This window comes from Thamnophis elegans, chromosome 13 (genome assembly GCF_009769535.1).
Source record: "Thamnophis elegans isolate rThaEle1 chromosome 13, rThaEle1.pri, whole genome shotgun sequence".
NCBI lineage: Eukaryota > Metazoa > Chordata > Lepidosauria > Squamata > Colubridae > Thamnophis > Thamnophis elegans.
The window spans coordinates 9,807,201-9,835,114 of NC_045553.1; the positions used below are offsets into that span (position 1 = coordinate 9,807,201).

Genomic DNA, 27,914 nt, shown 5'->3' on the forward strand with positions numbered 1-27,914 from the left:
GGAAGAAAGGAGGTAGGGAGGAGGAGGAGAGAGAGAGAAGAAGTGATGGACAAAGTACAAATACGGTGTATGGAGAGCAGAAGAGCCAATAATTGCTTTGGGGAGTTGATGGTAAGATGAATTGATGTAAATATTTAATAATATAATACGATGTTGGTTATGTAATAGTATACATGTGGTTATTTGTTATGAAAATGAAAAAAATAAAAAAAAACTTTATATATTTAAAAAAACAACTATGGCAAGAAAGGTCATACAATGGGGCAAATCTCACTTAACAAATGTCTCGCTTAGCAACAGAAATGTTGGGCTCGACTGGGGTCGTACGTCAAAGGACTTCCTTGTACTTATTTGGGGTGGGGGTGGGGGAACTGAAAAGCTGTGGTCTCCTCATCTGCCCACCGGGAGAACCATCCCAAAGATCAACGAGTATTTATAAACATGAGGTCCCCATTCTGGTGTCTGAGCTATATAATCTTAATTATTAACTGCAATCCGGCCTCCGCATTGCCTGCATTCCACACTGCGAGGTTGGAGACCATCCAGTTCCCACCCATTTGTCCCCATCATCGTGTTTCTGGACAGCTGCCCGACTTGCTCAACAAACCGAAAACGTCCTGACAGAAGTCAACAAGGGAAGATTTTTCGGTCTGTCGAAGCCCTGAGGTGCCCTGCCGAGAACTAGAAACTGGTCCTTTCCCGCTAGGCTCTTCAACCAGGCGAGGAGAAGGTAAGGAACCTTGCGGAAGGTTCAGCATTCCAGATCCCACGTTAATCGGTCGGCAGGAAGCACGGTTTGAGGCCAGAAGGGTTGACGATCTACAGCAGCGGCCACCCAATTTGTAGGAACCGTGGAGAAAGGTTTTTCCACGGACCGGAGGGGACGTGGTATTTCACACTGCCTGCATCCCATGGATGGGGCCTTGTTTGTCTGCATGGACCGGTTTTTGGTATTCCACAGAATCAGTGGTTGGGGAATCTAAGCTTAGAGCCGTGATGGAGAACCTATGACACAGATGTCACAGGCGGCATGCGGAGACACTCTCTGTGGGCATATGAGCTGTCGCCTCAGTTCAATTCCACTGTGCATGTGCGTGTCCTTCCCGCCGGCCAGCAGATGGCCAGGTCTCTGCCGCGCATGCGCAAGGGGGGCGGGGTACACGGAGGAGATGTATGTCCATGCGTGGGGAGGCAGGGGGTTGCACGGACGTGCAGGGTTGGTGGTGGCGCCACCCACACTCTGTTTTTGGTCCCAGGAGGCTTCAGGGAGGCCTGCTAGACCCAAAACAGGGTGCGGGGTGTGTGTGTGTCACAGGTACATGCATGGGGGAGGGTATGTACGCATGCACAGGGGTGGGGTACGGGGTTGGTGTCGTGTGTGCATTGCATTAGGGGTGTGGGCCCTAAAATAGAATAGAATAGAATATGGAATGGAATAGGAATAGAGTAGAATAAAATAGAATAAAAATATGAAAACATAGAATAAAATAGAATAAAATGGAATGGAATATGGAATGGAATAAGAATAGGAATAGAGTAGAATAGAATAGAAATATGAAAACATAGAATAGAACAGAATAAAATAGAATATGGAATGGAATGGGATAGGAATAGAGTAGAATAGAATAGAAATATGAAACATAGAATAGAATAGAATATGGAATGGATGGAATGGAACAGGAATAGGAGTTGAGTAGAGTAGAATAGAATATGGAATGGAACAGGAATAAAGTAGAGTATAATAGAATAAAGTAGAATAGAATAGTATATGGAATGGAATAGGAATAAGAATAGAGTAGAATAGAACAAGAATATGAAAACATAGAATAGAAGAATAGAAATATGAAAACATAGAACAGAATAGAATAAAATAGAATAGAATATGGAATGGAATAGGAATAGAGTAGAAGAGAAGAGAATAAAAATATGAAAACAGAATAGAAATATGAAAACATAGAATGGAATATGGAATGGAATAAGAATAGGAATAGAGTAGAATAGAATAGAAATATGAAAACAGAATAGAACAGAATAGAATAAAATAGAATAGAATATGGAATAGGAATAGAGTAGAATAGAATAAAAATATGAAAACAGAATAGAATAGAAATATGAAAACATAGAATAGAGTAGAATAGAATATGGAATGGGAATGGAATGGATGGAATGGAACAGGAATAGGAGTTTAGTAGAGTAGAATAGAATATGGAATGGAACAGGAATAAAGTAGTGTATAATAGAATAGAATATGGAATGGAATATGGAATGGAATAGGAATAAGAATAGAACAAGAATATGAAAACATAGAAGAATAGAAATATGAAAACATATAGAATAGAATAGAATCGGGAATGGGAATGGAGTGGATGTAATGGAACAGGAGCAGAGTAGAATAGAATAGAATATAGAACAGAATAGGATTGGAATAGGAATAGAATAACTTTATTGTCACTTTGCATGTACACGAATCGGCCTACATCAAAATATTTCGCTGCCTACAGCTCTCAAAGGGTCACCCCCTCCAATATACGCTACATAAACATGACAAAATAAATAAATACAAAATTATGCATTTGACCCACATACATTATATGACACAGAGAAACAACACAGTCTAGTTCGGATGTACACATGTACATGGTGAGAAAGACAAATCTTGCAAGTAACTGGAAATGCACAAGGTGCATGAAACAGGACTTCCAGTTACCTCCCTGGGTGCCAGCCTGTATTTCCCCGGAAGCCAGTACTGCAAAGCACCAAGTAGCCTTTTTGGGATCGTGACAAGTTCTGGGAAGCTTTGGCAACTTTTGAGCAAAAACAAACAAACACACAAACCCCAAGGCCGAGGAACAGAAATAAGGCTGAGCGTGCCTTTTGCAACTGGGGCTGGGGATTGCAATGCCCATCTCCCGCAGCCAGGCGTGCTGGCTTGTTCCCGCACCCCCAATGTGCCAAGGGCACCCCAAGAATCCACCCCACTTCGATTTTTATGGGCTCTTTTGCAAAGCAAAGGAAGGGAGGGAAAAACAAATAGGCATCAAAGCAGACTGGTTTTTTGCACCTCGTCTCTCCCTTTTGCGCCCCAACCTTTCTCCAGAAGAGGGAGAAAAAAAGGCTGCAGCGGGCAAGAATGCAACCGGTGCAGACTTGCCAGGCAAAGCTCGACCTGTTGAACCTCTGCCTGTGTGCAAGCACAAATGCCTTCTGCTAGCTCTGCTGGAAATGAGAGACCCCCTCCCTCCACCCCAGAAAGCCTCTTTCCCCCTCCCCAGCCCACCTACAAGCACCCCCCCCCCAATTTTGCTTTTGGGGGGGCTCTACCTGCTGAAAGAGCCCGCGCCGTACAGCGGAGCCAGGGTTCAACCCGGAAGCGCCCTTGCCAGAGCGCCGCCATATTGTACGGCAGCTCCACGCCTCGCCTCAGGACCCTGAAGGGCGCGCAGTCCTTTTTTAAAAAAGAAAGGAGACTAAAAGAAGTGCCTGACGGCTCCTCCCGGCGCCTGATAAATGACCGCTTTTTCCTCTCGCGGAGAAAGAGAAAGCGAGGCGGGGAGAGAAAGGGAGATCTCGCCCTCCTCCTCGTGGCTGGAAAAGCAGAGCTTTCCGAGCAAGGCGGGGCGAGATGAAAGACAGGCATTTGGATAGGCACCCATACCAGAGATGCTCATTTTGATCTGCGAGGCTGGGGATGGGGGGGAGGAGGAGGAGCCTCTGCTGCTCGCAGGGGCGTGGTATTTTTCCTCTGCATCTCATTAATATAGGTACAGTATTAATATTTATTATATTTACAATATGCATGCCTAATATAATCAAAATCTAAGCAATATGGGTCCTAGATTCTTATCTATTAATGCTGATCTGATTCTTGCATTCTAGTCTTTAATTTTGGACGTTGTTGCAGCCTTATGGGCTAGTTTTAAAAGATGTTTGGCCCTCCGTCCAAGAAGTCGAATGCATTGATCCGAAAAAAGATTGCAGATTCGTTTTCCGCCCCCTGGATCGCAGGCATCCAACTGGTGCAGTTTTCCTTGGCATCAATGCACTGGCTAGGGGGAAATTAAACTGGGCAGGAATCTTTCCATAGATCACACTGGAAAATAATTGACATTTTAAAGTTGCATGGGTTAAGATCTGCCGATGACGCTTTACTTCTCAACTTTTTTTTTGGGGGGGGGGATTTATTTAAAACTAGCTGATGACCCCGTGTTGCCCGGGTATTTATAGACGTAGAAGCATTTGTATGACAGGGGCCTTTCTTCCCCCTATCCATCGTCCCTGTCCTCTCCCTTCCCCCTCCCATGCGCTCCTCTTTCCTGCCCTGGCTACATTCTGGCACTTTTCCCCGAAGCGTTTGTCTGTCAGGAGGCCATTGAGAGGGAACTTTCTTCCCCCTAGTCCCGTGCCCATCATCCCTGCCCTCTCCCTTCCCCCCTCCCATGCGCTCCTTTTCCTGCCTCTCCCTTCTCCCTCCCATGACATTACAAACAATTGCTGCTCTAGGGCACCGCACCCGCTCTCCTTAACGGGCCAGGCATTCCAGAGTTATGCTGGAACACACACAAACCACACACAGCAGGGGTGTCTTACCGCCCCCCAACCCCAGTTTCTGTTTCCAGAGGGTAAGTCATTTGCGTCCCAAATTTGGTTGAAATTGCTCAAGGCGCTCCAATTCCAGTTATGCTGGAACATACATACATACATACATACATACATACATACATACAGCCTTTTTATATGGTTAAAAATGAAATAAAATAATTGAATTAAATTAAGATATTCAACTGTTTTATTAATAGGGATTCATCTGCTGAAAATTCAAAATAGACATCCCTGCAAGTATGGTTTTCCTGTCATTGCTGTCCATGTTATAGGAATAAGGGACCTGTTAAATGCTGACCTGTTAAAAATATAACGGAGATTTGACAGATGGAGAGAGAGGGAGGGAGGGAGGGAGGGAAGGAGGGAGAGAGAGAGAGAGAGAGAGAGAGGGGCTTTTTTTTTTTTTTGGTTTTGTTTACTGCAATTCTTAAAAGCTTGCTTGACAAGTATCACAACCCCAAAATTGGGGAAAAAAATGTAGCAGGCTAAAAGGAAGAATAAGTATCATTCAAGAAAGTTGTTACAGTGTGGTTATAAGGGGCTGTAACAGTGTGGTGTTGTTTTGGAATTCGGTGTTTTGCTTTTGCATGCTTGGTGCTTGATAAAATATTTTAAAATCCAGAAGTCTGGGGCCTGGCTAATAAACCTCCTAGGAATAATGTTGAGACAACATTCCGAAAGCAAAATGGACGATATTTTGTGGTGTGATGGGCACCTATGAGTATCAGAATAAAATTTTGGCTGGTGGTGAGATTCTAGAAAGAGTGCAGAGAAGAGCAACCAGGATGATGAGGGGACTGGAGGCTAAAACATACAATGAATGGTTGCAGGAACTGGGCATGGCTATTCTAGTGAAGAGAAGGACCAGGGGAGACATGATAGCAGTCTTCCAATATTTGAGGGGCTGCCACAGAGGGGAGAAGGATCAAGCTATTTTCCAAAGCACCTGAAGGCCAGACCAGGAATAATGGATGGAAACTGAATAAGGAAAGATTCAAATTGGAAATAAGGAGAATTTTTCTGACCATGAGAACAATCAACCCATGGAATAGAAGTTTCCTTTGGACGTTGTGGGAGCTTCATCCCTAAAGGCCTTCAAGAAGAGACTGGATTGCCATTTGTCATAAATGGTGTAGGGTCTCCTGCTTGGGCAGGAGGTTGGACTAGATGACCTCCAAGGTCCCTTCCAACTCTGTGGGAAGACTAGTTGATAGCTGTTGGGAAAATGATTCACCCCTAAATATAGGTAGGCCTCGACTTATAACAGTTCATTTAGTGACTGAAGTTACAACAGCACTGAAAAAAGTGACCCATCAACGTTTTTCACACTTACGACCATTGCAGCCTCCCCATGGTCACGTGATCAAAATTCTGAGGCTTGGCAATGGATTCACATTTATGACGGTTGACGTGTCCTGGAATCACGCAATCCCCTTTTGCGACCTTCGGACAAGCCAAAATCAAGCAGGAAGCCAGATTCATTTCACAACCTGAACAACAACGGCAATTAATCACTTAGCAATGGTGGCAAGAAGGGTTTGTAAAATGAGGCGAAACTCACTTAACCACTGTCTCGCTTAGCGACAGACATGTCGGGCACGAGGATGCTGCAACGGTTGTATGTATGAAAAACGATCAGAAATCACTTTTTTCAGTGTAACTTCAAATGGTCACTAAATGAATCATCGTAAACCGAGGACTATCTGTAAAAGGTCTCCTACCTTAAGCTGGGGGTTGGACTAGAAGATCTCCGAGGTCCCTTCCCAGCCCTATGACCCTATGCAAATCTGTTTGGATTACAGGTAAATCTGTTGAAATCTTCTGAAACAACCGATATTTGCAGCCTGAGATGCTTGCTTTTCTCTGCTTCATCTTCAAGCTAGCTTAACAAGGTGAAATACTGTACGATCCCTGTTTACTGAAAAACGTGTAGCAGCTTTCAACACGTCAGCATTTAAAACTCTCCCGAGGGAGCCATAATTAGGGGATGTGCAGATGGCAAGTGCACCAATGATCTCCCCAGGGAAGACATAATTATGTTCTCAGAATAGATCCCTTGATCTTGGGGGCAGGGCGGGGGAAACCCTGATCCTAAGAAATCAGGTAGAGTAGAGAAAGATTTGGTCGGGAGCACAGCCCAATGTGGAATTGTTAGGAACACACAGATGAAAAAAAAACCCAAGCAGCGAAAATGTGTATGGTCTCTAGGTGGCAGCGCAAGGTTCAGTTTTCCGCGGGCTTGTGGCCCTCTAGTGTTGGCTTGGTAGATTTGCAGCTTATTTGTGGTAGTCCTAATACCAGAATGTATCTCTGGAGTGGCTCCATCTTAGATAGGTTAACAGAGTTGGAAGGGACCTTGTATGTCATCTAGTCCACCACCACCCCTGGCCCAAACAGGAGACCCTACACAATTTCTGACAGATGCCAGTCCAGTCTCTTCTTGAAAGCCTCCACTGATGAAGCTCCCATAACTTCTGAAGGCAACTTCTGTTCCATGGGTTGATTGTTCTCACAGTCAGAAAATGTCTCCTTATTTCCAGTTTGAATGTCTCCTTGTTCAGTTTCCATCCATTATTCCTTCTCTGGCCTTCGGGTGCTTTGGAGGATAGCTTGACCCCCCCCTCTCTCTGGCAGCCTCTCAAATATTGGAAGGCTGCTATCCTGTCTCCTCTGGTCCTTCTCTTCACTAGACTAGCCATGCCCAGTTCCTGCAACCATTCATTGTATGTTTTAGCCTCCAGTCCTCTCATCATCGTGGTTGCTCTTCTCTGCACTTTTTCTAGAGTCTCAACATCTTTTTTTATAGTGTGGTGATCAAAACTGGATGCAGTACTCTAAGTGTGGCCTTACTAAGGCTTTATAGAGTGGCATTAGTACCTCCCTTGATCTTGATTGTATCCCTCTATTAATGCATCTTAGGATTGCCTTGGCTGTTTTGGCTGCTGCTGCACACTGCAGGCTCCTTCCTTAGTTTTGGAGTGTTCTCCAGTAATCTAGTAAGGAGATCTGGAGATCTGCAGGTGAGCTGTTTCAAAGGAAGGGAGACGCCTTGGGGAAGGACCTGTTTGGGAGGTGCCTTCTGAGCTTCCGTGGGAAACAGGAGGTTGCTTTTGATGGTTCTTAAAGTATGCAGTGACTGGTTATAAGATAGGGGGATGTTTTTATCATTGGATAGAAAACAAATATAGACAAAAAGAAACAGAAAATTGTATAATTTGGAAAAGAAGGTAGAAGTATAAGGGGAAGAGTTGAATTAAAAGGCAATTGAAATGTCAAGGTAAAGGCAAGAGAAAGATAGATTTAAAAGGATGTAACTGTTAAATACAGTGACACAAAGATTGTACCCAGATGACACACCGCAAGATTAATGCTGTAATAAGAGCGTAAATATACATGACTGACTCCAAATTCTGGTATGTTGTTGGTGCGCAGCTCATCCCGGAGACCTTCGCCTCGATTTCAAAATCTTTCAAAATCTTTCTGCCCTGTTCAGTCCTTGCACCCAGGAGAAATTATCTACCGCATTCCCCCCAAAATAAGACAGGGTCTTATTTTCTTTTGACCCCCCCCCCGAAATAAGCGCTTGCCCTTATTTTCGGGGAAGTCTTATTATTTTTGAGGTGCAGGAGGCGGCGAGTGGGATCACCTCATGGCTGCTGCTGTGTTGCGCGTCGCTGGGCCTGGCTCTCTTTCTGCGGTGGCCATTAGCGGGACAGAAGGGGAGCAGTGGCCGGGGTTACCATTGGGTAAGGGCATTTGGGGTGCATGGGGCATGTTCCCCCTTCCCTGTCCCCCCCTTCTCCGTCCTCGCCTCACCTGGTGGTGTTTGCCCAGCAACCAAGAAGAGTATATGAGGGGGACTGGCTGCACATGCATTTAAATATTTTCAGAGAGGGCTTATTTTGGGGGGAAGGCTTATTTTAGTGCATGTGCTTAAAAGCCCAATTGTGTATATTATCTGGGGAGGTTTTATTTTTTGTGAAAACGGGGTATAATTTTTTCCTTTCTGCGAAACTAGTCCTGCCTGTTATGATAATAGCGCTGACTGTGAGAGAAAGGGGAAAAATATAAACAGCCCGTAGCATTTTCTCAAGGAATCCGACAGGTTTGAACACGCTTTCGTTGTATGTGTTTCTTCATGCGTGCATTGGATATTCTCGAGCTACAGAGATGTAATGTGGTGTAGAGGTGAGCATTCAACAGTTTCATGCTGTCTTTGTGAATTAGGCAAGGCTCTAGTCCCTATGATCGTGCTCGAAAAAATAGAAAAGCATTGGATGCCCGTCTCCAGGTGTGTGGACTTCAAATCCCAGAGTTCCACAACCTGCTGGGCCATGGGTAAGAGGTAATTCTAGGAATAGAAGTCCATTTAGATTGATTGATCAGAGAAAATCAATCAATCAATCAATCAATCAGAGAGCCAGTTTGGTCCAGTGATTAAGGCACCAGGCTAGAAGCCTGGTGATGATAACTTCTTAGTCCCACTTTAGATATGAAAGCTGCCTGGGTGATTTTGAGCTAATTACCAGGAGATGGTGAGTTCTAGTCCTGCATGAAAGCCAGCTGGGTGACAGTCCTGTGAGAGTCCCTCTCTCTTTGCCCAAACCTACCTTACAGGGTGGTTGTTGTGGGGGAAATAGGAGAAGATGTTCTGACCCAGGCTTCCCGAGAGCATGAAGCAAACTTCTTGTCTTGACAAAAACCCCTTTTATTAATTGATTCTGAATTCTGCTCATTCACATCCAGCAAAGTCTTTCAAGGGAGGATTTACAGTCACAGACCTTCTCTGGCTTGGAGAGCTGCCAGGCCGATCTCTGCAAAACTTGGCAAGGAGTCTCAGAGAGTCATGAACCAATGAAGCGAATGAATTGTCTCCTGCAAACTCCATTCCCCCTTCGCTCCTCTTTTATTTCCTCTGGGAGGGGCCATTCATCGTCCACCTGTGGACTTACTCCCAAGTCGACCCCTGTTCTTTAGCTATTCCCTTCGTCTGGCAACTCTGTGCATGCGCACACTGGGAACAGGCTCCAGCTGTTCTTCTGCCTCACTGATGTCTGACTCTGAAGGCAGCTGATAACTGCCATACGGCCGTGCCCCCCTTTCTGCCTCTGACACGGAGCCCTCATCAGAGCCTTCCCCAGACTCCAGGACTGGCCCATGTTCCTCCCCGACCTCCTCACTGTCCGAATCTGCTGCCAGCTGTGCTGGCAGGCCACAACAGGAAGCAAGCGTATTAGATATGTTCACCACATTGAATTAGTTAACATGCAAATAAAGGGGGGGGGTTGATCATAAATAAGTCCACCTCAGAGCACCTGTCTCTGCTTTGAGGGTTTCGGGCACATGGAGTCAGCTCTGAGCTGTGGTTAACGCACACCTGACCGAGCCCCGTAACCAAGGAACCAGCTCCCCGTCAGAAGAGACCGAGGAGTGAGTGCTGTGGAGCTGTTCAAGGTCGCACTAAGAAACAGGGCAGCACCAGTGCCAAGTGGAGGAGGGGAGGACAATCTGGGAGAGGAGGAGGAGGAGGAGGAGGAGGAGGAGGGGGAAGGGGGTCAAAGCAAATTGGGGCCCTCCCTCAACCCAGCCGCCTTCCAGGGATGTGATCCAGCGAGGAACCACACACAAGCCACGTTCCTCCCCGCTTGGCTCCACCAGGAAGAACTCGCCTTTCCACCAAGAGACGCTTCATCCTCCTCTCCTCATCCTTTTTGGAAAGGTACCCATTTTTTCCTCCCCCCCTCCTCTTCTGCAGCCCTCAGGTCTGAGGAGGGAGGGAAGGGGGGCTTTCTCCGTTGCAGTTGTGTGTCTGTGTGCGTTGCAACACGCAACACACACACACACACACGTATTTCTGAGGGCTGAAAAGAGCGAAGAAGAAAAAAGAAAGAAAGAAAGCTTTTGTCTCGCTTTGCTGCCCTGTTTATCACCCACGGGGGTGGGGGTGTGGGGAGAACTGGAGGAATTAAGAAGAGAGGCATTTCAGAATAGCAGATCTGGGAAGGGAGTTAGAGGGGGGCCGGAAGGGGGGGAGGTTAGAGGCAGAAATGCCACAAAAAAAGCGGAGTTTTAAATCATGGGCGCTGTGGTCTTCTGTACTGAGCTGCAAATCGGGGGGGGGGGGGGGGGGGAGACGGGAAGCGTTTTGCCCAAGAAAAGACGGAATATGCCAAGTTGGTTGGATGTTGGTAGAGACTTTAAAAAGAGCTGATTGGGGTCAATTTCGGGAAGTCATCCAATGTGGGGTGGGGGAACTCTCCCCTCTCTCTCCCCCTCACTCCCCTTCTCCCTCACTCTTTCTCCCTCTCTCTCTTTCTCTCTCCCTCTCTTTTTCTCCCTCTCTTTCCCTCTCCCCACTGACCCTCTCTCTCCCTCTCCCCCTCTTCCTCTCTCTGTTTTCCTGCCTCTTCCCCTCGCCCCTTCTCTCTCCCTCCCTATCTCCCTCTCTCTCTCTCTATCCCTCACTTTCTCCCTTTCTCTCTTTCCCTCTCTCTCCTCACTGTCCCCCCTCCCTCTTTCTCCCCCTCTTCCACTCTCTCTCTTCCTGCCTCTCCCCACTCTCCCCTTCTATCTCCCTCCCTATCTCCCTCCTTCTCCCTTCTCTCTTTCTCCCTCTCTCTCCCTTCTCTCTTCCTCCCTCCTCCTCCCTCTCTTCCTCCCTCTCTCTCTTTCCTCTCTCTTTTTGGAAGAAGGCAGGAGCTGAATGGCATGGCCTTGGTCCTTTGCGAAGGGCTCCTTGGCTGGGCTGAACGCTTCTGCTCTTCAAATGGTTTTAAGCTCCCTCCTGTTCTAGAGGTGCTCCTTTCTAGAGTTTCCCTTCTGGAAATAATGTTGTCTCCTTTTCAATGGTTTTAGCCCGATCTGTTTGTTTAAAAGATGCCGGTTACATAAATTGCACATTAAGGGGGTGGGGAGGGTTTGGAGGGAAGGATTTGCTTAAAAGAACAGGAAAGACGATAGGAAAGGTTATTTGAAGGGAGGGAGGGGGTATTTGTAGATAGGTAGGTAAGAAGGAAGGAAGGAAGGAAGGAAGGAAGGAAGGAAGGACGGAAGGAAGGAAAAGAAGGAAGGAAAAGAAGGAAGGAAAAGAAGGAAGGAAGATTTGCTTAGAAGAATAGGAAAGAAGGAAGAGTTATTTGAAGGGAATGAGGGAGAGATGGAAGGAAGGAAGAAAAGGAAGGAAAATTTGCTTAAAATAATAGGAAAGAAGGAGGAGTTATTTGAAGGGAACGAGGGAGAGGTGGAAGGAAGGAAGGAAAAGAAGGAAGGAAGGAAGGAAGATTTGCTTAGAAGAATAGGAAAGAAGGAAGGGTTATTTGAAGGGAATGAGGGAGAGGTGGAATGAGGAAAGAAAAGAAAGAAGGAAGGAAGGAAACTAGCAAGCAAGCTCATTTGCAGGTGAATTATTCTGCTCACCAGAATAGTGAAGCCTAACCGAACCTAATGGTGCTATTTTTTTCCCTCCAGATATTTAGACTATTTGCAGATTAGGAGGTTAAACGCATGACTCTTCCATACATGGTTGCAGAGAGTGGACTTGGTTCCCTTAATTTTTAATTCTTGCAACATAAGCAACATTTCGAAGCGAACATGCGTGACACCCGATCCTCCATTTGCGTCAGTTCCCCCCCTCCCCCTGTAATCAGATTAGGATAGTAAAAGAAAGAGATATACTCGGAAATTAGTTTCGCTGGATCAACTGAGACCTTTTCCCAAATAAGAGTATTTAGGGTTATGGCCTTAATTTCTCCTTTTTCCTGATATGCAGTTTTTAGTGGGGTGGGGAGACACACCTCCTATGTTTCATTTCAAGATATGGAGAAACCCACTTAAACATTCCTGAAAATGAGAGGAACATGACTAACGTTTTTTCTTGGGTCAGATAAGGTTAAGAGTCAAGTGGAACTCTGAGATTTGGTTTAAAAATCCTCCAGCTTCTTGGTTTAGTTTACAATCCTGACATTTCTTAAAGAGTTTTTTCCATTGACCCTACTTGCATTCTTCCAAGCATGGCTGGCTGAGGAATTCTGGGAGTTGAAATCCACCCATTTTAAAGATGCCAAGGTGGAGAAATAATTACTTAATCCGCCTGCATCGAGGGCACAGGAAATATTGAATACAAAAAAATGTGTTTTTGTGTGGATAAGGGATTTGGGGGTTCAAGGAGCATGTTGATTGATTAAGTGATTGATTGATTTGGGTGACTTTGGTAGGTGTTATGAAAAAAGGGAGGAGGGAGAGAGAGAGAAGGAAAGAAAAAGAGGGAAGAAAGAGAGTGAGGGAAAGAGAGGAAAAGAGGGGAAGAGGGGAAATAGAGAAAAGAGTGGGAGAAAGAAGGAGAGGGAGCGGAGAAGGAGAAAGAGAGAGTGGGAAGTAAGACAGAGGGAAAAGGAGAAAAAGAAAGAGTGGGTAAGAGGGAGATAGGGAAGGAAGAAAGTGAAAAGTGGGGAAATGAGGAAGAGGGGGTAGAGAGAGAGACAAACAAAAAGAGGGGGAAAGAGAGAGAAAGAGGAGGGAAGTAAGAGAGAAAGACGGAAAGAAGGGGAAGAGGGTAGGAAAGAAAAAGGGGGAAAGGGGGGGAAAGAGGGAGAAGGAAATAAAGAAAGTGGGGGAGAGAGAGGGGAAGAAGAGAGAGAAGGAAAGAAAGAAATAAAAGAGGGGAAAGAGAGAGAAAGATGAGGGAAGTAAGAGAAAGAAAGAGGGAAAGAGAGAAGGGGAAGAAAAAGAGAAAGAAGGGGGAAAGAGGAAAACGAGGGGGAAAGAGAAGGAAAGAGAGAGAGGGAGAAGAGAGAGAGAAGGAAAGAAAGAAAGAAAGGACAAAGAGAGAGAAAGAGGAGGGAAGTAAGAGAAAGAAAGAGTGAAAAAGGAACAAGAGAGAGAAAGTGACTGGGAAACAGAGAGCGAGAACTACATTTTAATTTGTGCACATTTGCAGATATTGACTTTCTGATAATCTTTAGCAAGGCAACACTCTGCAGGGGAAAAATAAATTAATTTTGCAAAGCTTTCTGCATAAAAAAAAAACACGGAAGTGCCGCTGTGAACTTTGTGTAGCCTGCCAGAATCTGCTGACATGGCAAAGTCCATCAGTTTAGTCAGAGAAACAAAAAAACCCCAAACAAACAAAAACTTTTCTGAAACGCTGGAAACCTTATATGGACTTTTTGCTGGAAGAAGGAAAAAAGAGAGGCAACGATTTATCGATAAAAAGATGTGGATTAAGGGAAGGGATGAAGAGCCTGTAATGATGTAAAAAAGATGCAGAGACTGTAGAAAGAGTGCAGAGAAGAGCAACCAAGAAGATTAGGGGACTGGAGGCTAAAGTATATAAAGAAAAGTTGCAGGAATTGGTATATGTCTAAATTAATGAAAAGAAGGACTAGGGGAGACATCATAGCAGTCTTCCAATATCTCAGGGGCTACCACAAAGAAGAGGGAGTCAAGCTATTCTCCAAAGCACCTGAGGGTGGAACAAGAAGCAATGGGTGGAAACTAATCAAGGAGAGAAGCAACTTAGAACTAAGGAGACATTTCCTGACAGTGAGAACAATTAATCAGTGGAACAGAAGTTGCCTCCAGAAGTTATGAATGCTCCAACACTAGAGGTTTTTAAGAAGAGATTAATTTGTCTGAAATGGTGTAGGGTTTCCTGTCTGAGCTGGGGGTTGGACTAGAAGGCCTCCGAGGTCCCTTTCAACTGTGTTATTCTATTCTATTCTATTCTGTTATTCTATTCTGCTGCCACAAAGAAGAGGGAGTCAAGCTATTCTCCAAAGCACCTGAGGGCAGGACAAGAAGCAATGGGTGGAAACTAATCAAGGAGAGAAGCAACCTAGAACTAAAGGAGAAATTTCCTGCACAAAGCCCATTGTGTGGTGAAGCCCACTCTGGGCAGGTAGCACGCCTCCCCAGTGCAGAATTGGGCCCCCACCTCTGTGTCCCCAGGGGAGAAGGGAGAAGGCGGATCCTCACTCCAGCCGCGATGCCAGCAGCAGCTGCTAGCTAGAGCTTCCACCGAAAACAACAACAGAGTAATCTGGGTTAGGGGAAAACAGCAGGGCTGGTACCCAAGGGAAAGAAATTAGGCTAGAGAAGAGAAAGCCTTAGCAACTCCGAGTGGGGACCTCCAAAACCAGCCACATCTAAGTCACAGGAGCCCAGCAATACAGGTAACCTCGTCTTACCACCGTTTGTTGAGTGATGGCCGTTGCGACAATGAAAAAAGTGACTTATTGTTCTAACCTCGGCTTCCCCAAAAAGCACAAAGCAGATTCCTGGTCCGGACAAAACCCCTTTTATTAAACAAATGTGAATTCCCCTCATTCACATTCAGCCAAGGTCTGGCAAGCAGTCTTTCAAAGGAGGATTTATGACTACAGACCTTAAATAGCTTGGAAAGCTGCCACGTCAATATTTTCCAAATGAGGGACTGTGCAAGGAAAGACTGGGCACAGAGTCTTTGAGATTCACGGACAGATCTTCACACTCCTGAAAGGAAGGAATGAACAAATTGTTTCCTGCAAAAGCCCCCTCCCCTTTCGCTCCTCTTATATTTCCTATGGGAGGGGCCATTCACCTTCCACCTGTGGCCTTACTCCCAAGTTGACCATGATTTCTCAGCTGTTCCCTTCCTCTTGCAACTTTGTGCATGCGCACACTGGGAACAGGCTCCCGCTGTTCTTCTGCCTCACTGATGTCCGACTCTGAAGGCAGCTGATAATTGTCAGACGGCTCTGGCCCCCTCCCTGCCTCCAACACCGAGCCCTCATCAGAGCTTTCCCCAGACTCCAGGACTGGCCCATGTTTCTCCCCAACCTCCTCACTGTCCGACTCTGCTGCCACTGGCGGGCCACAACACTTATGACTGATTTTCATGCCTATGACAGTTGCAGCCTCTCGATGCTCCCGGGAACAAAATTCAGATGCTTGGCAACCGACTCGCACTTATGATGGTCACAGTGTGTGCGCATGCATGCGTGTGATGCAATCCCCTTTTTCAACCTTCTGAAAAACAAAGCGCCCGGAAAAAGCCAGATTCACTGCACAAATGTGTTAGTCACTGGAGCGATTCATTTAACAACCGTGGCAAGATAGGTTGTAAAACAGGACACACTCCTTTGTCTCGCTTAGGAACGGAAATGTTGGCCTCAATTGTAGTTGCAGGTAGAGGACTTACCTGGTATAGATTTCAAAAAAAAGGGGGGGGAGGAGGTTATTGATAACGGTTGAACATTAAATGTCAACTCGGTCAAAAGTCTAGGAAAATCTGGAATGACCAGTTTGGTTTCTGAGTGTAAAAGTCGGCCCTTGATAGCGGTCTCTTTGATTATATCTACCAGGAGCAACCTTACGCATCCAATATTTTAATCTTTAAATGACCCAACTCAGCATTCTACTTCTTGCAGGTTTCCCAAAGCAGGGTATAACTCTAATTTTTTTTATTTTTTTTTTTAAAAACCTTTCCTAGTTTTTCTTACCGTATATACTCGAGTATAGGCCGACCCGAATATAAGCCGAGGCACCTAATTTTACCACAAAAAACTGGAAAAGTTATTGACTCGAGTATAAGCCTAGGGTGGGAAATGCAGCAGCTACCGGTAAATTTCAAAAATAAAAATAGATACCAATAATGTTTTTGAATATTTATTTCAAAGAAAAACAGTAAACTAGCGGTGTATTCAATGAAATACTTCACTCACCTCATGATGCTGATGTCCCGCTGTGATGATGATGTCCCGTGCAGCCGCGGGAGCGATGTCCCGCCTCCTATGACACACGGCACAGTGATTCCTATCATTGGATCACTGTACCAGAGGAGGTGGGACATCGCTATGTGGCTGCTTGCCATAACAAGGAGGAGGTGGGACATCGTTGCAGAGTGGCAGGAGGGGGAGGAAGGGGAATCGTAAGACAGCCCTGCATTACATTAGAACGTGAGGAGGGGGGATGGTGCGGTGCGCGCTGCGCGGCAAACTGACACAGAGGGAGGGGAAACTCACAGGGGCACTGGGCCATTCACGAGTGTCACCCAGCGGCATGGCCCCGCCCCTTTTTCCCCTCCATTTCGGGCAAATTTTTCACTGACTCGAGTATAAGCCGAGGCGGCTTTTTTCAGCCCAAAAAGTGGGCTGAAAAACTAGGCTTATACTCGAGTATATACAGTACTTAGTGGCTTGCTTCATCTTATTAACTAGAGAGTCTAATGCTCTTTTAGACAATGGGGTGTGGTGGGGAAGGATTTCGTTAAGCACATGAAGAGTTGGTACAATAATACAATTGCAGAGTTAGGGTCTAGTCCAACCCCCTGCCTAGGCAAGAAACTCTATACCGTTTCAGACAAATGGCTATCCAACATCTTCTTAAAGACTTCCAGTGTTCCTGGATACATCTAGTTTAATGAAAAGAAGGACCAGGGGTGACATGACAGCAGTCTTCCAATATCTCAGGGGTTGCCAAAAAGAAGAGGCAGTCAAACTATTCTCCAAAGCACCTGAGGGCAGGACAAGAAGCAATGGGTGGAAACTAATTAAGGAGAGAAGCAACTTAGAACTGAGGAGAAATTTCCTGACAGTGAGAACAATTAATCAGTGGAACAGAAGTTGCCTTCAGAAGTTGTGAATGCTCCAAGGCTGGAAGTCTTTAAGAAGATGTTGGATAGCCATTTGTCTGAAGTGGTGTAGGGTTTCCTGCCTAGGCAGGGGTTTGGACTAGAAGACCTCCGAGGTCCCTTCCAACTCTGTTATTCTACTCTATTCTACTCTATTCTATTCTACTCTACTCTACTCTACTCTATTCCAAGGACTGGGAGCACAGATATGAATTCTAGTCCCTTCCCCTGTTTATTATTATTTATTTATTTATTATTTAGTTAGTTAGTTTGTCAAACACATACAAGATAACAGGTATAAGTATAAACATGGACATGAACAAGGGAAATGGGTGCAAATAAATGGGGACAGTAGGACAGGGACGGAAAGCACGTTGGTGCGCTTATGCAACTCCCCCCCTTTATGGACCTCTTAAGAATGGGGTGAGGTCCACGGTGCACAGTTTGAGATTGACACCGTGAGGGGTTGAGGACGTAACAATGGAGTTGGGTAGAGCATTCCAGGTGTTGACCACTCTGTTGCTGAAGTCGTATTTTCTGCAATCGAGTTTGGAGCAGTTTACCTTGAGTTTGTATCGATTGTTCGCCAGTGTGTTATTGTGGTTGAAGCTGAAGTAATAATTGACAGGTAGGACGGTTGAAGCAGACAATGTTGAATTCTAGTCCTCTCCCCAGAATTTGCAGAAACTCTTGGTGCTCTCTCAGCCCGAGAGAGACAGTGTGGGGTAGTAGTGAAGAATTTGGATGAGGTCTGGGGAGACCCAGATTTCAATAGAGGATCTAACTAGCTCAGGGTTGAACTGTGGAGTCCTTGGTGCGCTCCGATCTTAGTTGTTTTCTTGCAGACGTTTTATTACCCTTGCAGGTAACATCATCAGTGGTAAAGGGGAATCATGTTTGCAGAGTGAAGGAGAAGGGGAGAAGCAGGAGTATTATGGGGTTCCTATGTGCTCTTTGAGCTTGGCTGTTTCATTGCAGACATTTCGTGACCTAACTAGGTAACATCCTCAGTGCTAGAAGGAATCATGTATGCAGTGAAGGAGAAGTGGAGAAGGTGGAAGACTGTGGGGTTCTTAGTGCTCTCTGAACTTGGCTGTTTTCTTGTAGATGTTTCATGGTAAGGTCCCCCTTGCACATATGTGCTAGTCATTCCCGACTCTAAGGGGCAGTGCTCATCTACGTTTCAAAGCCGAAGAGCCAGCGCTGTCCAAAGACGTCTCCGTGGTCATGTGGCCGGCATGACCCAATGCCGAAGGCGCATGGAACACTGTTACCTTCCCACCAAAGGTGGTTCCCATTTTTGTACTTGCATTTTTACGTCATTTCGAACTGCTAGGTTGGGAGAAGCTAGGACAAGGAATGGGAGCTCACTCCGTTACACGGCGCTAGGGATTCGAACTGCTGACCTTTCTGATCGACAGGCTCAGCGTCTTAGCCACTGAGCCACCGCGTCCCTAGCGTTTCATGACCTAACTAGGTAACACCATCAGCGTTAACACCATCAGTGCTAGAAGGAGTGGGAATTGCTCTCTGCTTATACCAAAATACAGTACCCCAATCAAGGAACCGCCCACTGAAGTCAACCACGAGCTTAATCAAGAAACCACCAAGAACATCCCACCAACCCTGACAGGGAGCAGCAAACCCCACTCCTTTCTAGCCCTGATGATGTTACCTAGTTTGATAATGAAATGTCTGCAACCGTTATGTGGCGTGGAAATGGAAGTAGCCTCCAGAAATGAAGGCAACTCAGATGACGTGGTCCTTGCCGCTTCTGCCAACGTGGTTTGGGAAACTCAACCTCCGCGGAAGGACCTGAATAAAGAGATGGGTGAACAAATGCCCGCTGTGTTGCAAGGCCACATCTCCATAGCAACTTTAATTATGTTCTGGATTAAAAATGTGCTCTGCATAACAGCATGAATTTTAATGAGAAGGGGTAGAAATGTGCTGGCTGATTCTTTCTCTACCCTGCATCAAGCCAGGCATCATCTTATGCCAAGCAACCAAAGAGGAGCAGGAATACACTACAGTGTAAGTGTCCACCCTGTTGGATTTCCTGATCTCTGCAACCTTGCTTTTAAAATGTGGTTAATTTGGATGTTTAGAATTCGGGGGGGGGGGGTAGAAATTGGGGCAAACAAACGCCCTCCCGAGATTCGCAACAATGCAGCTATCTCAAAGACTAAAAGTGTGTTCTATAGTTACGTTCACTTTTTTCTGGGATTTTTTCCTCCTCCTCTGGGGTTTAGTTCACATGCTTGCAGACCGCCAAAAAGTTGTCAAGACTCTTTTTGACAAGTTTTTATTTCAATAGTAAAATAGCCTGCTGAGTGGCTTGTGAGTAGGGTCAGCTTTTCCTCTACAGACAAATATGTGTGTTTGTGTATATATGGATGCATATAGATAATAGGCAGACAGACAGATTCGATATAGATAGATAGATTCAGTATAGAGATAGATAGATAGATAGATAGATAGATAGATGGATGGATGGATGGATGGATGGATGGATGGATGGATGGATGGATGGATGGATGGATGGAAGGATGGATGGATGGATGGAAGGATGGATGGATGGATGGATGGATGATAGAGATAGATAGATGATAGAGATACATATATATGATAGAGATTGAGAGAGGGAGAGAGATGGATTCAATATAGATAGATAAAGAGAGAGACAGACAGAGATATAGTAGATAGCTAGATAGATTCAGTATAGAAATAGATAGATAGATAGATAGATAGATAGATAGATAGATAGATAGATAGATAGATAGATAGATGATAGATAGATAAATGATAGAGATAGCTAGATAGCTAGATACAGCTCTGCACATGCGCACATTGGGAACTGGCTCCAGCTGTTCTTCTCTCCGACTCCAAAGGCAGCTGATAACTGGCATACAGCCCTGTGCCCCTCTCTGCCTCCAACACAGAGCCCTCATCAGAGCCTTCCCCAGACTCCAGGACTGGCCCAGGTTCCTCCCCAACCTCCTCACTGTCCGAATCTGCTGCCAACTCCGCTGGCCGCTGGTGGGCCACAACATCTCTGTCACTTTAAGGGATTCTCTGCTTTTATCTCTCTCTCTCTCTCTCTCTCGTTCCAGATGTTGGAAAATTGGATTTTGACCATCCTTATTTCGTTAGGCGTTGGCTCCGTTCTGGTCCTGGTGGCCACGATTATGCTCGTGAAGCATAACGTCCATGCCAAAATCTTCTGGAACGAGCTGGTTTTAGAGAAGATCACCAACTTCGTCATGGATCAAAGCAAAGAGCAGAGGATTTTAAATTCGGTCTCGTACAACGCCATCAAGGGTGATCCGGAGAGTGTTTTGAATTGCATCGATAAGTACTGTGGCCAGTATGAGTGGGCCATGAATGTCGGAGACGAGAAAGGTAATTGACATTTCGCCTTCTTTTTAAGATATTTATTTAAAAAGAAGTCAGAAGAGATGGGGATATTCCAGGGGTGAAATTCAGCAGAGAACTGAAATTCTGGAGAACTGGTAGCGGAAATTTTGAGTAGTTCAGAGGACCTGGCAAATGACACCTCTGGCTGGCCCCAGAGTGGGGGAGGAATAGAGATTTTGCAGTATCCTTCCCCAGGAGTGGGGAGGGAATGGAGATTTTGCAATATTCTTCCCTTGGAGTGGGGAGGAAATGGGGATTTTGCAGTATCCTTCACCCAGGAGTGGGGAGGAAGGGGATTTTGCAGTATCCTTCCCTTGGAGTGGTGAGGAAATGGAGATTTTGCAGTATCTTTCACCCAGGAGTGGGGAGGAAATGGAGATTTTGCAGTATCTTTCACCCAGGAGTGGGGAGGAAATGGGGATTTTGCAGTATCCTTCTCCCGGGAGTGTGGAGGGAATGGAGATTTTGCAGTATCCTTCCCCAGGAGTGGGGAGGGAATGGAGATTTTGCAGTATCCTTCCCCAGGAGTGGGGAGGGAATGGAGATTTTGCGTATCCTTCCCTGCTATGCCCACCAAGCCATGCCCACAGAACCAGTAGTAAAAAATGTTGAATTTCACCACTGGTGTATTCCTATCTAAGAACATGATCCCGAGAGATTCTGTTTTTGATTAGCCTTCTATTTAACCAGTTCCCTTCTCTTTTGAACTAGTTAAAAGGAGAACCAGAAATATATAGTTCTGTAATCAAGAAACAGGTGAGGAGCTGTTCGAAAAGGTGATATATATAAACGTCTTGGCAATGTTTCGTCGAGGTCTCACTCGCCATCTTCAGGCTGGCTTTTGGGCTTAAAACGTGGTCGGAGCTGCTGTCTTTCTATAAATCCTGGAGTATGTGTGTGTGCAGTGCTGGCTTTGTTTCAGTAAGTGGAATGATTGGTCATGTGGTTGTATCATGATTGGTAGATTGGTGCTGATTGGTGCTGGCTGTGTGTCCGTTGTTGTTTCATGTTGTAACGGCCTGGGTGGTGGGTGGGGCTTGTTTGTTGACTAGGGCTGGTTTCCAGATGTCTGGTAGGCGGGAGGTATCATCAGGTTTATTCATGTTGTGAGGGTGTTTCTCTATTTCGATAGCTTCCATAATTATTCTCTTGTTGAAGTTTCAGTTTTGGAGATTAATTTGGTTCCTTTAAAATTAATTTCATGTGCTGTAGCTTAAGTCATGATATAGCCACACATCCAATCAATTCACTTGCTGAAACGGAGCCAGCACTCCACCCCACCCCCCAAAGTTTGTAGAGGGATGGCAGCTCCGACCACGCTATAAGCCAAAAACTCCAGCCTGAAGACGGCGAGTGAGACCTCGCCGAAACGTTGCCAAGACAATCTCAATCTTACATGGGAAAAGACCCGAATACAACAAGACCAGCATACCTACACCCGTGAAAATCTACGAAAGTATATATGTATGTATGTATGTATGTATGTATGTATGTGTATGTATGTATGTATGTATGTATGTATGTGTATATATATATATATATATATATATATATATATATATACACACACACACACAAATATACATATATATTGTATATAAAATTCATATATATATATATATATATATATATATATATATATATACACACACACACACACACACACACACACACACACAATATATATACATATATATATGTGTGTGTGTGTGTGTGTGTGTAGTATTTGTGCTGATAAATTAATAAAGGGAGACTAGTATAGATCTATTTCAAGCTATTTAGCTCTCATCAGCTAGCCATACCCTTACTTGGATTCGAACCTGGGCTGTATTGCATATTAGGCAGATGTATTAACCACTAAGCCACAGGCTCTGATCCGTTATCAGTTATACACACACACACACACACACACACACACGTCTGTTTGTGTGCGTGTGTATGTATATGTATATACAGGTAGTCCTTGACTTACAACAATTCACTTAGTGAAGGGGCAGCAACCGGTAGCTCTGGAGCTGCATGTGGCTCTTTCATCCCTCTGGTGCGTCTCCTTGTCGCCAGTCGGCACCACAATTTTGAGAAGAACTTTCGGTTAGGATGGTGGGAGGGGAGCAGGGCGCTTCAGGAGGAGACTTTATGGCAAGGGGCGGGGTTTTCCAGTCAGCTCCACAATTGATAGGGCTTTTGGTTAGGACACATAGAGGAAAAAGGATGTCATGCTAGGTCTATGGTGGGGGAACCGCATTTCCGGTCGGCTCCAGAATTGAAGCGGAGTGGGTGGGTGTTAGGGCCTGTTATCTAAGGGATCTTAATAGCTCTTTGAATGTTTAAGGTTTCCTGGCTTAGTGACTTTTCGAAGTTAGAACAGCACTGAAATAAAGTGACTTCTGACCATTTTTTTACATGTCCGACTATTGCAGCATTCAGATGCTTGACAAACCGACTCATATTTACAAGGTTTGCAGTGTCCCAGGGTGACGTGATCCCCTTTTGCCACCTTCTGACAAGCAAAGTCAGTGGGGAAACCTGTGAGTTTCCCTACATGAAGAGTCCCGAGGATCCCATGGACACCCCTGAGGTCTTCACTTAACTGCAATCCCTCCCTTTCGTTTTTGTCCTCCCAGGGATCATTCTAGACAAAACTGTGGAGGAAGCCGAGCCGACTGTCGCTCTGGAGATGGGAACCTACTGCGGCTATTCAGCCATCAGGATCGCTCGCCTTTTGAAGCCAAACGCTCGCCTCCTCACCATCGAATTCAACCCCGAGTTTGCAGCCATCGCAAAAGAGATCATTGAAATTGCGGGACTCAGCGATAAGGTCTGGATGCGATAGCAGTAGCAGTTAGACTTCTATAATGCTTCACGGTGCTTTACAGCCCCCTCTAAGCGGTTTCCCCCTCCCCGATTTTATGTGAGCCGCCCTGAGTCCCCTCAGGGAAAAGGGCGGCCTACAAATATTAATAAAATCTAAATCTAAAATCTAGAGAGTCAGCATATTGTCCCCAACAATCTGGGTCCTCATTTTACCCACCTCGGAAGGATGGAAGGCTGAGTCAACCTTGAGCCTGGTGAGATTTGAACTCCTGGCTGTGGGCAGAGTTAGCCTGCAATACTGCATTCTAATAGGAAGGAAGGAAGGAAGGAAGGAAGGAAGGAAGGAAGGGAGGGAGGGAGGGAGGGAGGGAGGGAGGGAGGAATAGCAATAGCACTTAGATTTCTATACCGCTTCACAGTGCTTTTATGACCCTTTCTAAGTCATTTACAGAGTCAGCCTCTTGGCCACAACAATCTGGGTCCTCATTTAACTGACCTCAGAAGGAGGGAATGCTGAGTCTGGGATCTGAGAATCCCTGGTGGCCTTCTTGCAGATGTTTCATGACCCAGCTAGGTAACATCATCAGTGCTAGAAGGGAGTGGAGAGGACAGTAAGGCCATTGATGTTTTCTGAGCTTGGTGGTTTTCTTGCCGATATTTCATGACTCAACTAGGTAATGTCATCAGTGTACAAAGGAGAGACCAAACCCAGGTTCCTCCTAGCACTGATGATGCTACTTAGTTGGGTCACGAAATGTCCGCAAGAAAACCACCAAGCTCAGAGAACACCAATAGTCCTACTGTCCTCTCCACTCCTAGCACTAATGATGTTATGGAGTTTGGTCGTGAAACGTTTGCAAGCTCAGAGAGCCCTAGGGACTCCTCATTTTGTCTTTCTCTTTGTAGGACACTAGTCCTCATCATTGGCTACTTTAATTTCCCAAAACGCAGTAGTCTGGCCATTGGGAATAACTGTGGGAATAGCACCCAGACTTGATTTCCCACCATATCAAGAACCAAAAGAATGAGGAGGAAAACTGAGGCAGATCCCAGTCAAAGGATCCTTTGGGATGGGGGCTTGGGGGTGGCGGTGGCGGTTTGTGCTCCAATCAGTTCATTGCTTCTGCTTGTAGGTGACCATCATTGAAGGCCATTCGCAGGACGTTATCCCTCAGCTGAAGAAGAAATACGAGGTGGAAACTTTGGATTTTGTCTTTCTTGACCACTGGAAAGAAAGATACGCCCCAGACACCATTCTCCTTGAAGTAAGTTAATTTTATGTTTAGAAATCTTGAGGGTTTGGACCTCTGTTTCTCCCCCCCTGCCCCCATGAATACATTTTGCATTTTTGCAACCTTATTCAAGATTTTGAGAACTTGCTGTTTTCTCCTTCTTGGGCAGGTGTTGTGTGGCCCACCGGCAGCACTGCTGGCAGACGTTTCAGAGAGTGAGGAGGTTGGGGAGGAACCTGGGCCAGTTCTGGGGAAGGCTCTGACGAGGCCTCTGTGTCGGAGGCAGAGGGGCGTGGGCAGGGCTGTCTGTTCTTCCTCTTCACGCAGCCTCCAAAGGGAGCTGCGCCTTTGGTTGGTGGGAAATGTCAGGTGGCCCTGGCTCTATCTCTGTGTCAGAGCCTTCTCCAGACTCCAGAACTGGCCCAAGTTCCTCTCCATCCTCCTCTACATGGGGCAGCCCTTGAAGAGCATTTGGAGACTTCAGCTCGTCCAGAATGCAGCCGCGCGAGCGACTGTGGGTGCACCTCGGTACACCCACGTTACACCTATCCTCCGCGAGCTGCACTGGTTACCGATTGGTCTCCAGATACGTTTTAAGGTGCTAGTCGTCACTTATAAAGCCCTTCATGGTATTGGACCTGGGTACTTGAGAGACCGCCTGCTGCCAATTACCTCCCATAGACCCATTAGATCACACAGATTAGGCCTCCTCCGGGTTCCGTCTACTAGCCAATGTCATCTGGCCACTACCCAGGGGAGGGCCTTTTCTGTAGCGGCTCCGGCCCTTTGGAATGAGCTCCCTGCAGAGATTCGGACCCTCACCTCTCTCCAGGCCTTCTGAAAAGCCATTAAAACCTGGCTGTGTCGGCAGGCCTGGGGCCGATGAGTTCCCTTCCCCTCTCGAATCGTGTGGCTGTTGGTTGTTTTAAATGCCCTGTACTTTTTGTTGTAGTTTTTGTGTTTCCCTTCCCCTCCTTGGGTTTGTGCGCCGCCCTGAGTCCCGCCGGGAATAGAGCGGCATATAAATAAAATGAACCTTGAACCTTGAACCTCTGCCACTAGCTTCACTGGCAGATTCTCAGTCATCCATGGTGGTCCCAAAGGCGTTTCGCTTCTCATCCAAGAAACTTCTTCAGTTCTGAACTGAAGATGTTTCTGGGATGAGAAGTGAAAGGTCTTCAAGGAAAAAACCAAGAAAGTCCAGTTGCCTTTTGAAGAAAGCACCATTAGGACATTAGAGAAGTCTAGAAATTAAGGTAAAGGTTCCTCTCGCACATATGTGCTAGTTAGTCATTCCCGACTCTAGGGGGCGGTGCTCATCTCCGTCTCAACACCGAAGAGCCAGCGCTGTCCGAAGACAGACCCCTCCGTGGTCATGTGGATGGCATGACTCAACGCCGGAGGCGCACAGAACGCTCCTCCCTTCCCACCAAAGGTGGTCCCTATTTTCCTACTTGCATTTTTTACCTGCTTTCGAACTGCTAGGTTGGCAGAAGCTGGGACAAGTCACAGGAGCTCACTCCGTTACGTGGCGCTAGGGATTTGAACTGCCGAACTTTCTGATCGACAAGCTCGGCGTCTTGGCCACTGAGCTACCGTGTCCCTCGTCTAGAAATTAGAGGCGTCTAATTCCACTACCCCTCTTTCTCCTCTTCCCAGGAATGTGGCCTCCTGCGCAAAGGCTCCATCCTTCTCGCCGACAACATCATCTACCCAGGAGCTCCAGAGTTCATTAAATACATTCGGAGTAACAGCCGCTACGATTGTACCAGCTACCCTACCTTTTTGGAATATATGAAGGTGGAGGATGCCATGGAAAAGGCCATATATATGGGATAAGTGGTGGGGAGAGACAGGGAGGGAGAACTTACTAGGGTTCTACCCATGTACATGCGAGCCTACGCAATTTAGTGCTTTAGTTTTGATTTTGCCAATGGGAGCTTTTTTTGCAGGCTTCAGAGCTGGCGGTAGATCAGGATTTAGGTATCCAGAGCCAAGACAACTCAAGAGCGACTTCTTCTACCAGATGTTTCTCGGTTTTAGCAACTTTAAGATGGGACCTGCACACCCAGCATGCTGGGGAGGTCGACGTCTGTAAAAGCTGGCTGGGGAATTCTGGGAGTTGAAGTCCCTCCCATCTTAAAGTTGCAGAACGCTACCTTCGACAATCCCTTTCGTTATAGTTTCATGCTGTCTTGAGCGGTATTTTTATTTCTTCTCTGCTTAAAATGATTTCAAAATGCACAGTTCGGGACCCTGCGGCTAGCCCAAAAGGAGAAGTCACCTGGCTTGATCTCTAGGGGTGAAGATCTGTTCTTGGGCTCTGCAGGGATTTTTTTTTTCAGAAATACCAAATTTGGTTGCTAGGGGACAGACAAATTATCTCCAAATAACCCAAGAATTGGTTGTTGTTGTTTTTTTCGTGGGGGACACAGGAAAAAATCATCTCCACCTTTGCTGTGTTCTTCAAATGCTGTTAGGACAATCCGTGGAAAGGCTAAAGTGATGTCTTCATAAAAAGAACCCATCTCAGCAGTGATGCTGTGCGTATAATAAATCCAACATTGCAGTCAGGGCTAAAATCCACATCCTGTCTCTTTGGTCTTGTAATAAATGTGCTTCTTTTGTTTGGTGGAACTTTATTTTCCCCCTTGGAAAAGGGATGAGAAAAAGCGAAGACCCAGATAAGCAGGGATTAACACCAGACAAACGATCAAGGAGAAAACAATTCCTATTCAAGGAAGTACCAAGGAGAAAAGTATACCCTGGCCAACAATCCCAGGGCAAAGTGCTATATATAAACAGAGAGTAAACCACACATTCCCTTACACTGATGATGTTATCTAGTCAGGTAATGAAATGTCTGTCAGCAAACAGCCAAGCTAAGAGAGCACCAAGAACGCCATACTGCAACTCATCCTGTGCATTCTAGGTGTTGTAGTCCTACCTGTTCTAGAGGGCCCTGGTTATTGGAAAACTGAACCATTTCAGTTAGGGCTTCCTTTTTAGAGATTCAGCTATGATTGCTCAGTATAAAATTATTATATACACCTCAAAGTAACATATATTCTCCACAAGGTTCTTTTTGTAACTAATTTTTCAGATTTATACATAAAATAGGTAGTTTCCTCCTCCATCACTGCCAGGAACCTCCTTGTAACACTAAGAAAGCATTGCTTTTGAAATGAATGCATTTCCATTTTATCCTTAGCTTCTCTAAATTATTGGAAATCTTTACTCTTCAT

At 45.8% G+C, this 27,914-nt stretch overlaps 2 protein-coding genes across 7 annotated transcripts in view; one reads left to right on the plus strand and one right to left on the minus strand.

Moving 5' to 3' along the window:
* The window catches only part of TXNRD2 (thioredoxin reductase 2), a 46,963-nt gene extending 43,324 nt beyond the window's left edge, over positions 1-3,639 (minus strand). For 3 of the 4 annotated variants that reach the window (XM_032228875.1, XM_032228876.1, XM_032228877.1), the window contains exon 1: positions 3,322-3,634. In XM_032228875.1, the coding sequence (XP_032084766.1) occupies positions 3,322-3,394 (73 nt within the window). In that variant the 5' untranslated portion in view covers positions 3,395-3,634. Of the gene's footprint in view, positions 1-3,321 lie in introns of all 4 variants that reach the window. The other variant, XM_032228878.1, reaches the window with a different exon arrangement.
* Positions 596-27,831, plus strand: COMT (catechol-O-methyltransferase). 3 transcript variants are annotated; one of them, XM_032228881.1, is made up of 5 exons: positions 596-730; positions 20,320-20,608; positions 23,248-23,441; positions 24,571-24,702; positions 26,329-27,831. In XM_032228881.1, exons 2-5 carry the CDS (start codon positions 20,320-20,322, stop codon positions 26,506-26,508), a joined length of 795 nt encoding a protein of 264 aa, XP_032084772.1. In that variant the 5' UTR covers positions 596-730; the 3' UTR covers positions 26,509-27,831. The 3 variants fall into 3 exon arrangements, with proteins under 3 accessions (XP_032084772.1, XP_032084774.1, XP_032084773.1); XM_032228883.1 differs by lacking the exon at positions 596-730 and adding an exon at positions 3,741-3,761; XM_032228882.1 differs by lacking the exon at positions 596-730 and adding an exon at positions 10,178-10,318.
* Positions 27,832-27,914: the final 83 nt, after the last annotated feature.

Bases quoted from the DNA above. Each gene is read 5' to 3' on its own strand.
- COMT (XM_032228881.1), top strand. From the start codon at position 20,320: ATGTTGGAAAATTGGATTTTGACCATCCTTATTTCGTTAGGCGTTGGC. The intron at 20,609-23,247 runs GTAATTGACATT...TTGTCCTCCCAG, and splicing joins GAATGTCGGAGACGAGAAAG to GGATCATTCTAGACAAAACT. The intron at 24,703-26,328 runs GTAAGTTAATTT...TCCTCTTCCCAG, and splicing joins CAGACACCATTCTCCTTGAA to GAATGTGGCCTCCTGCGCAA.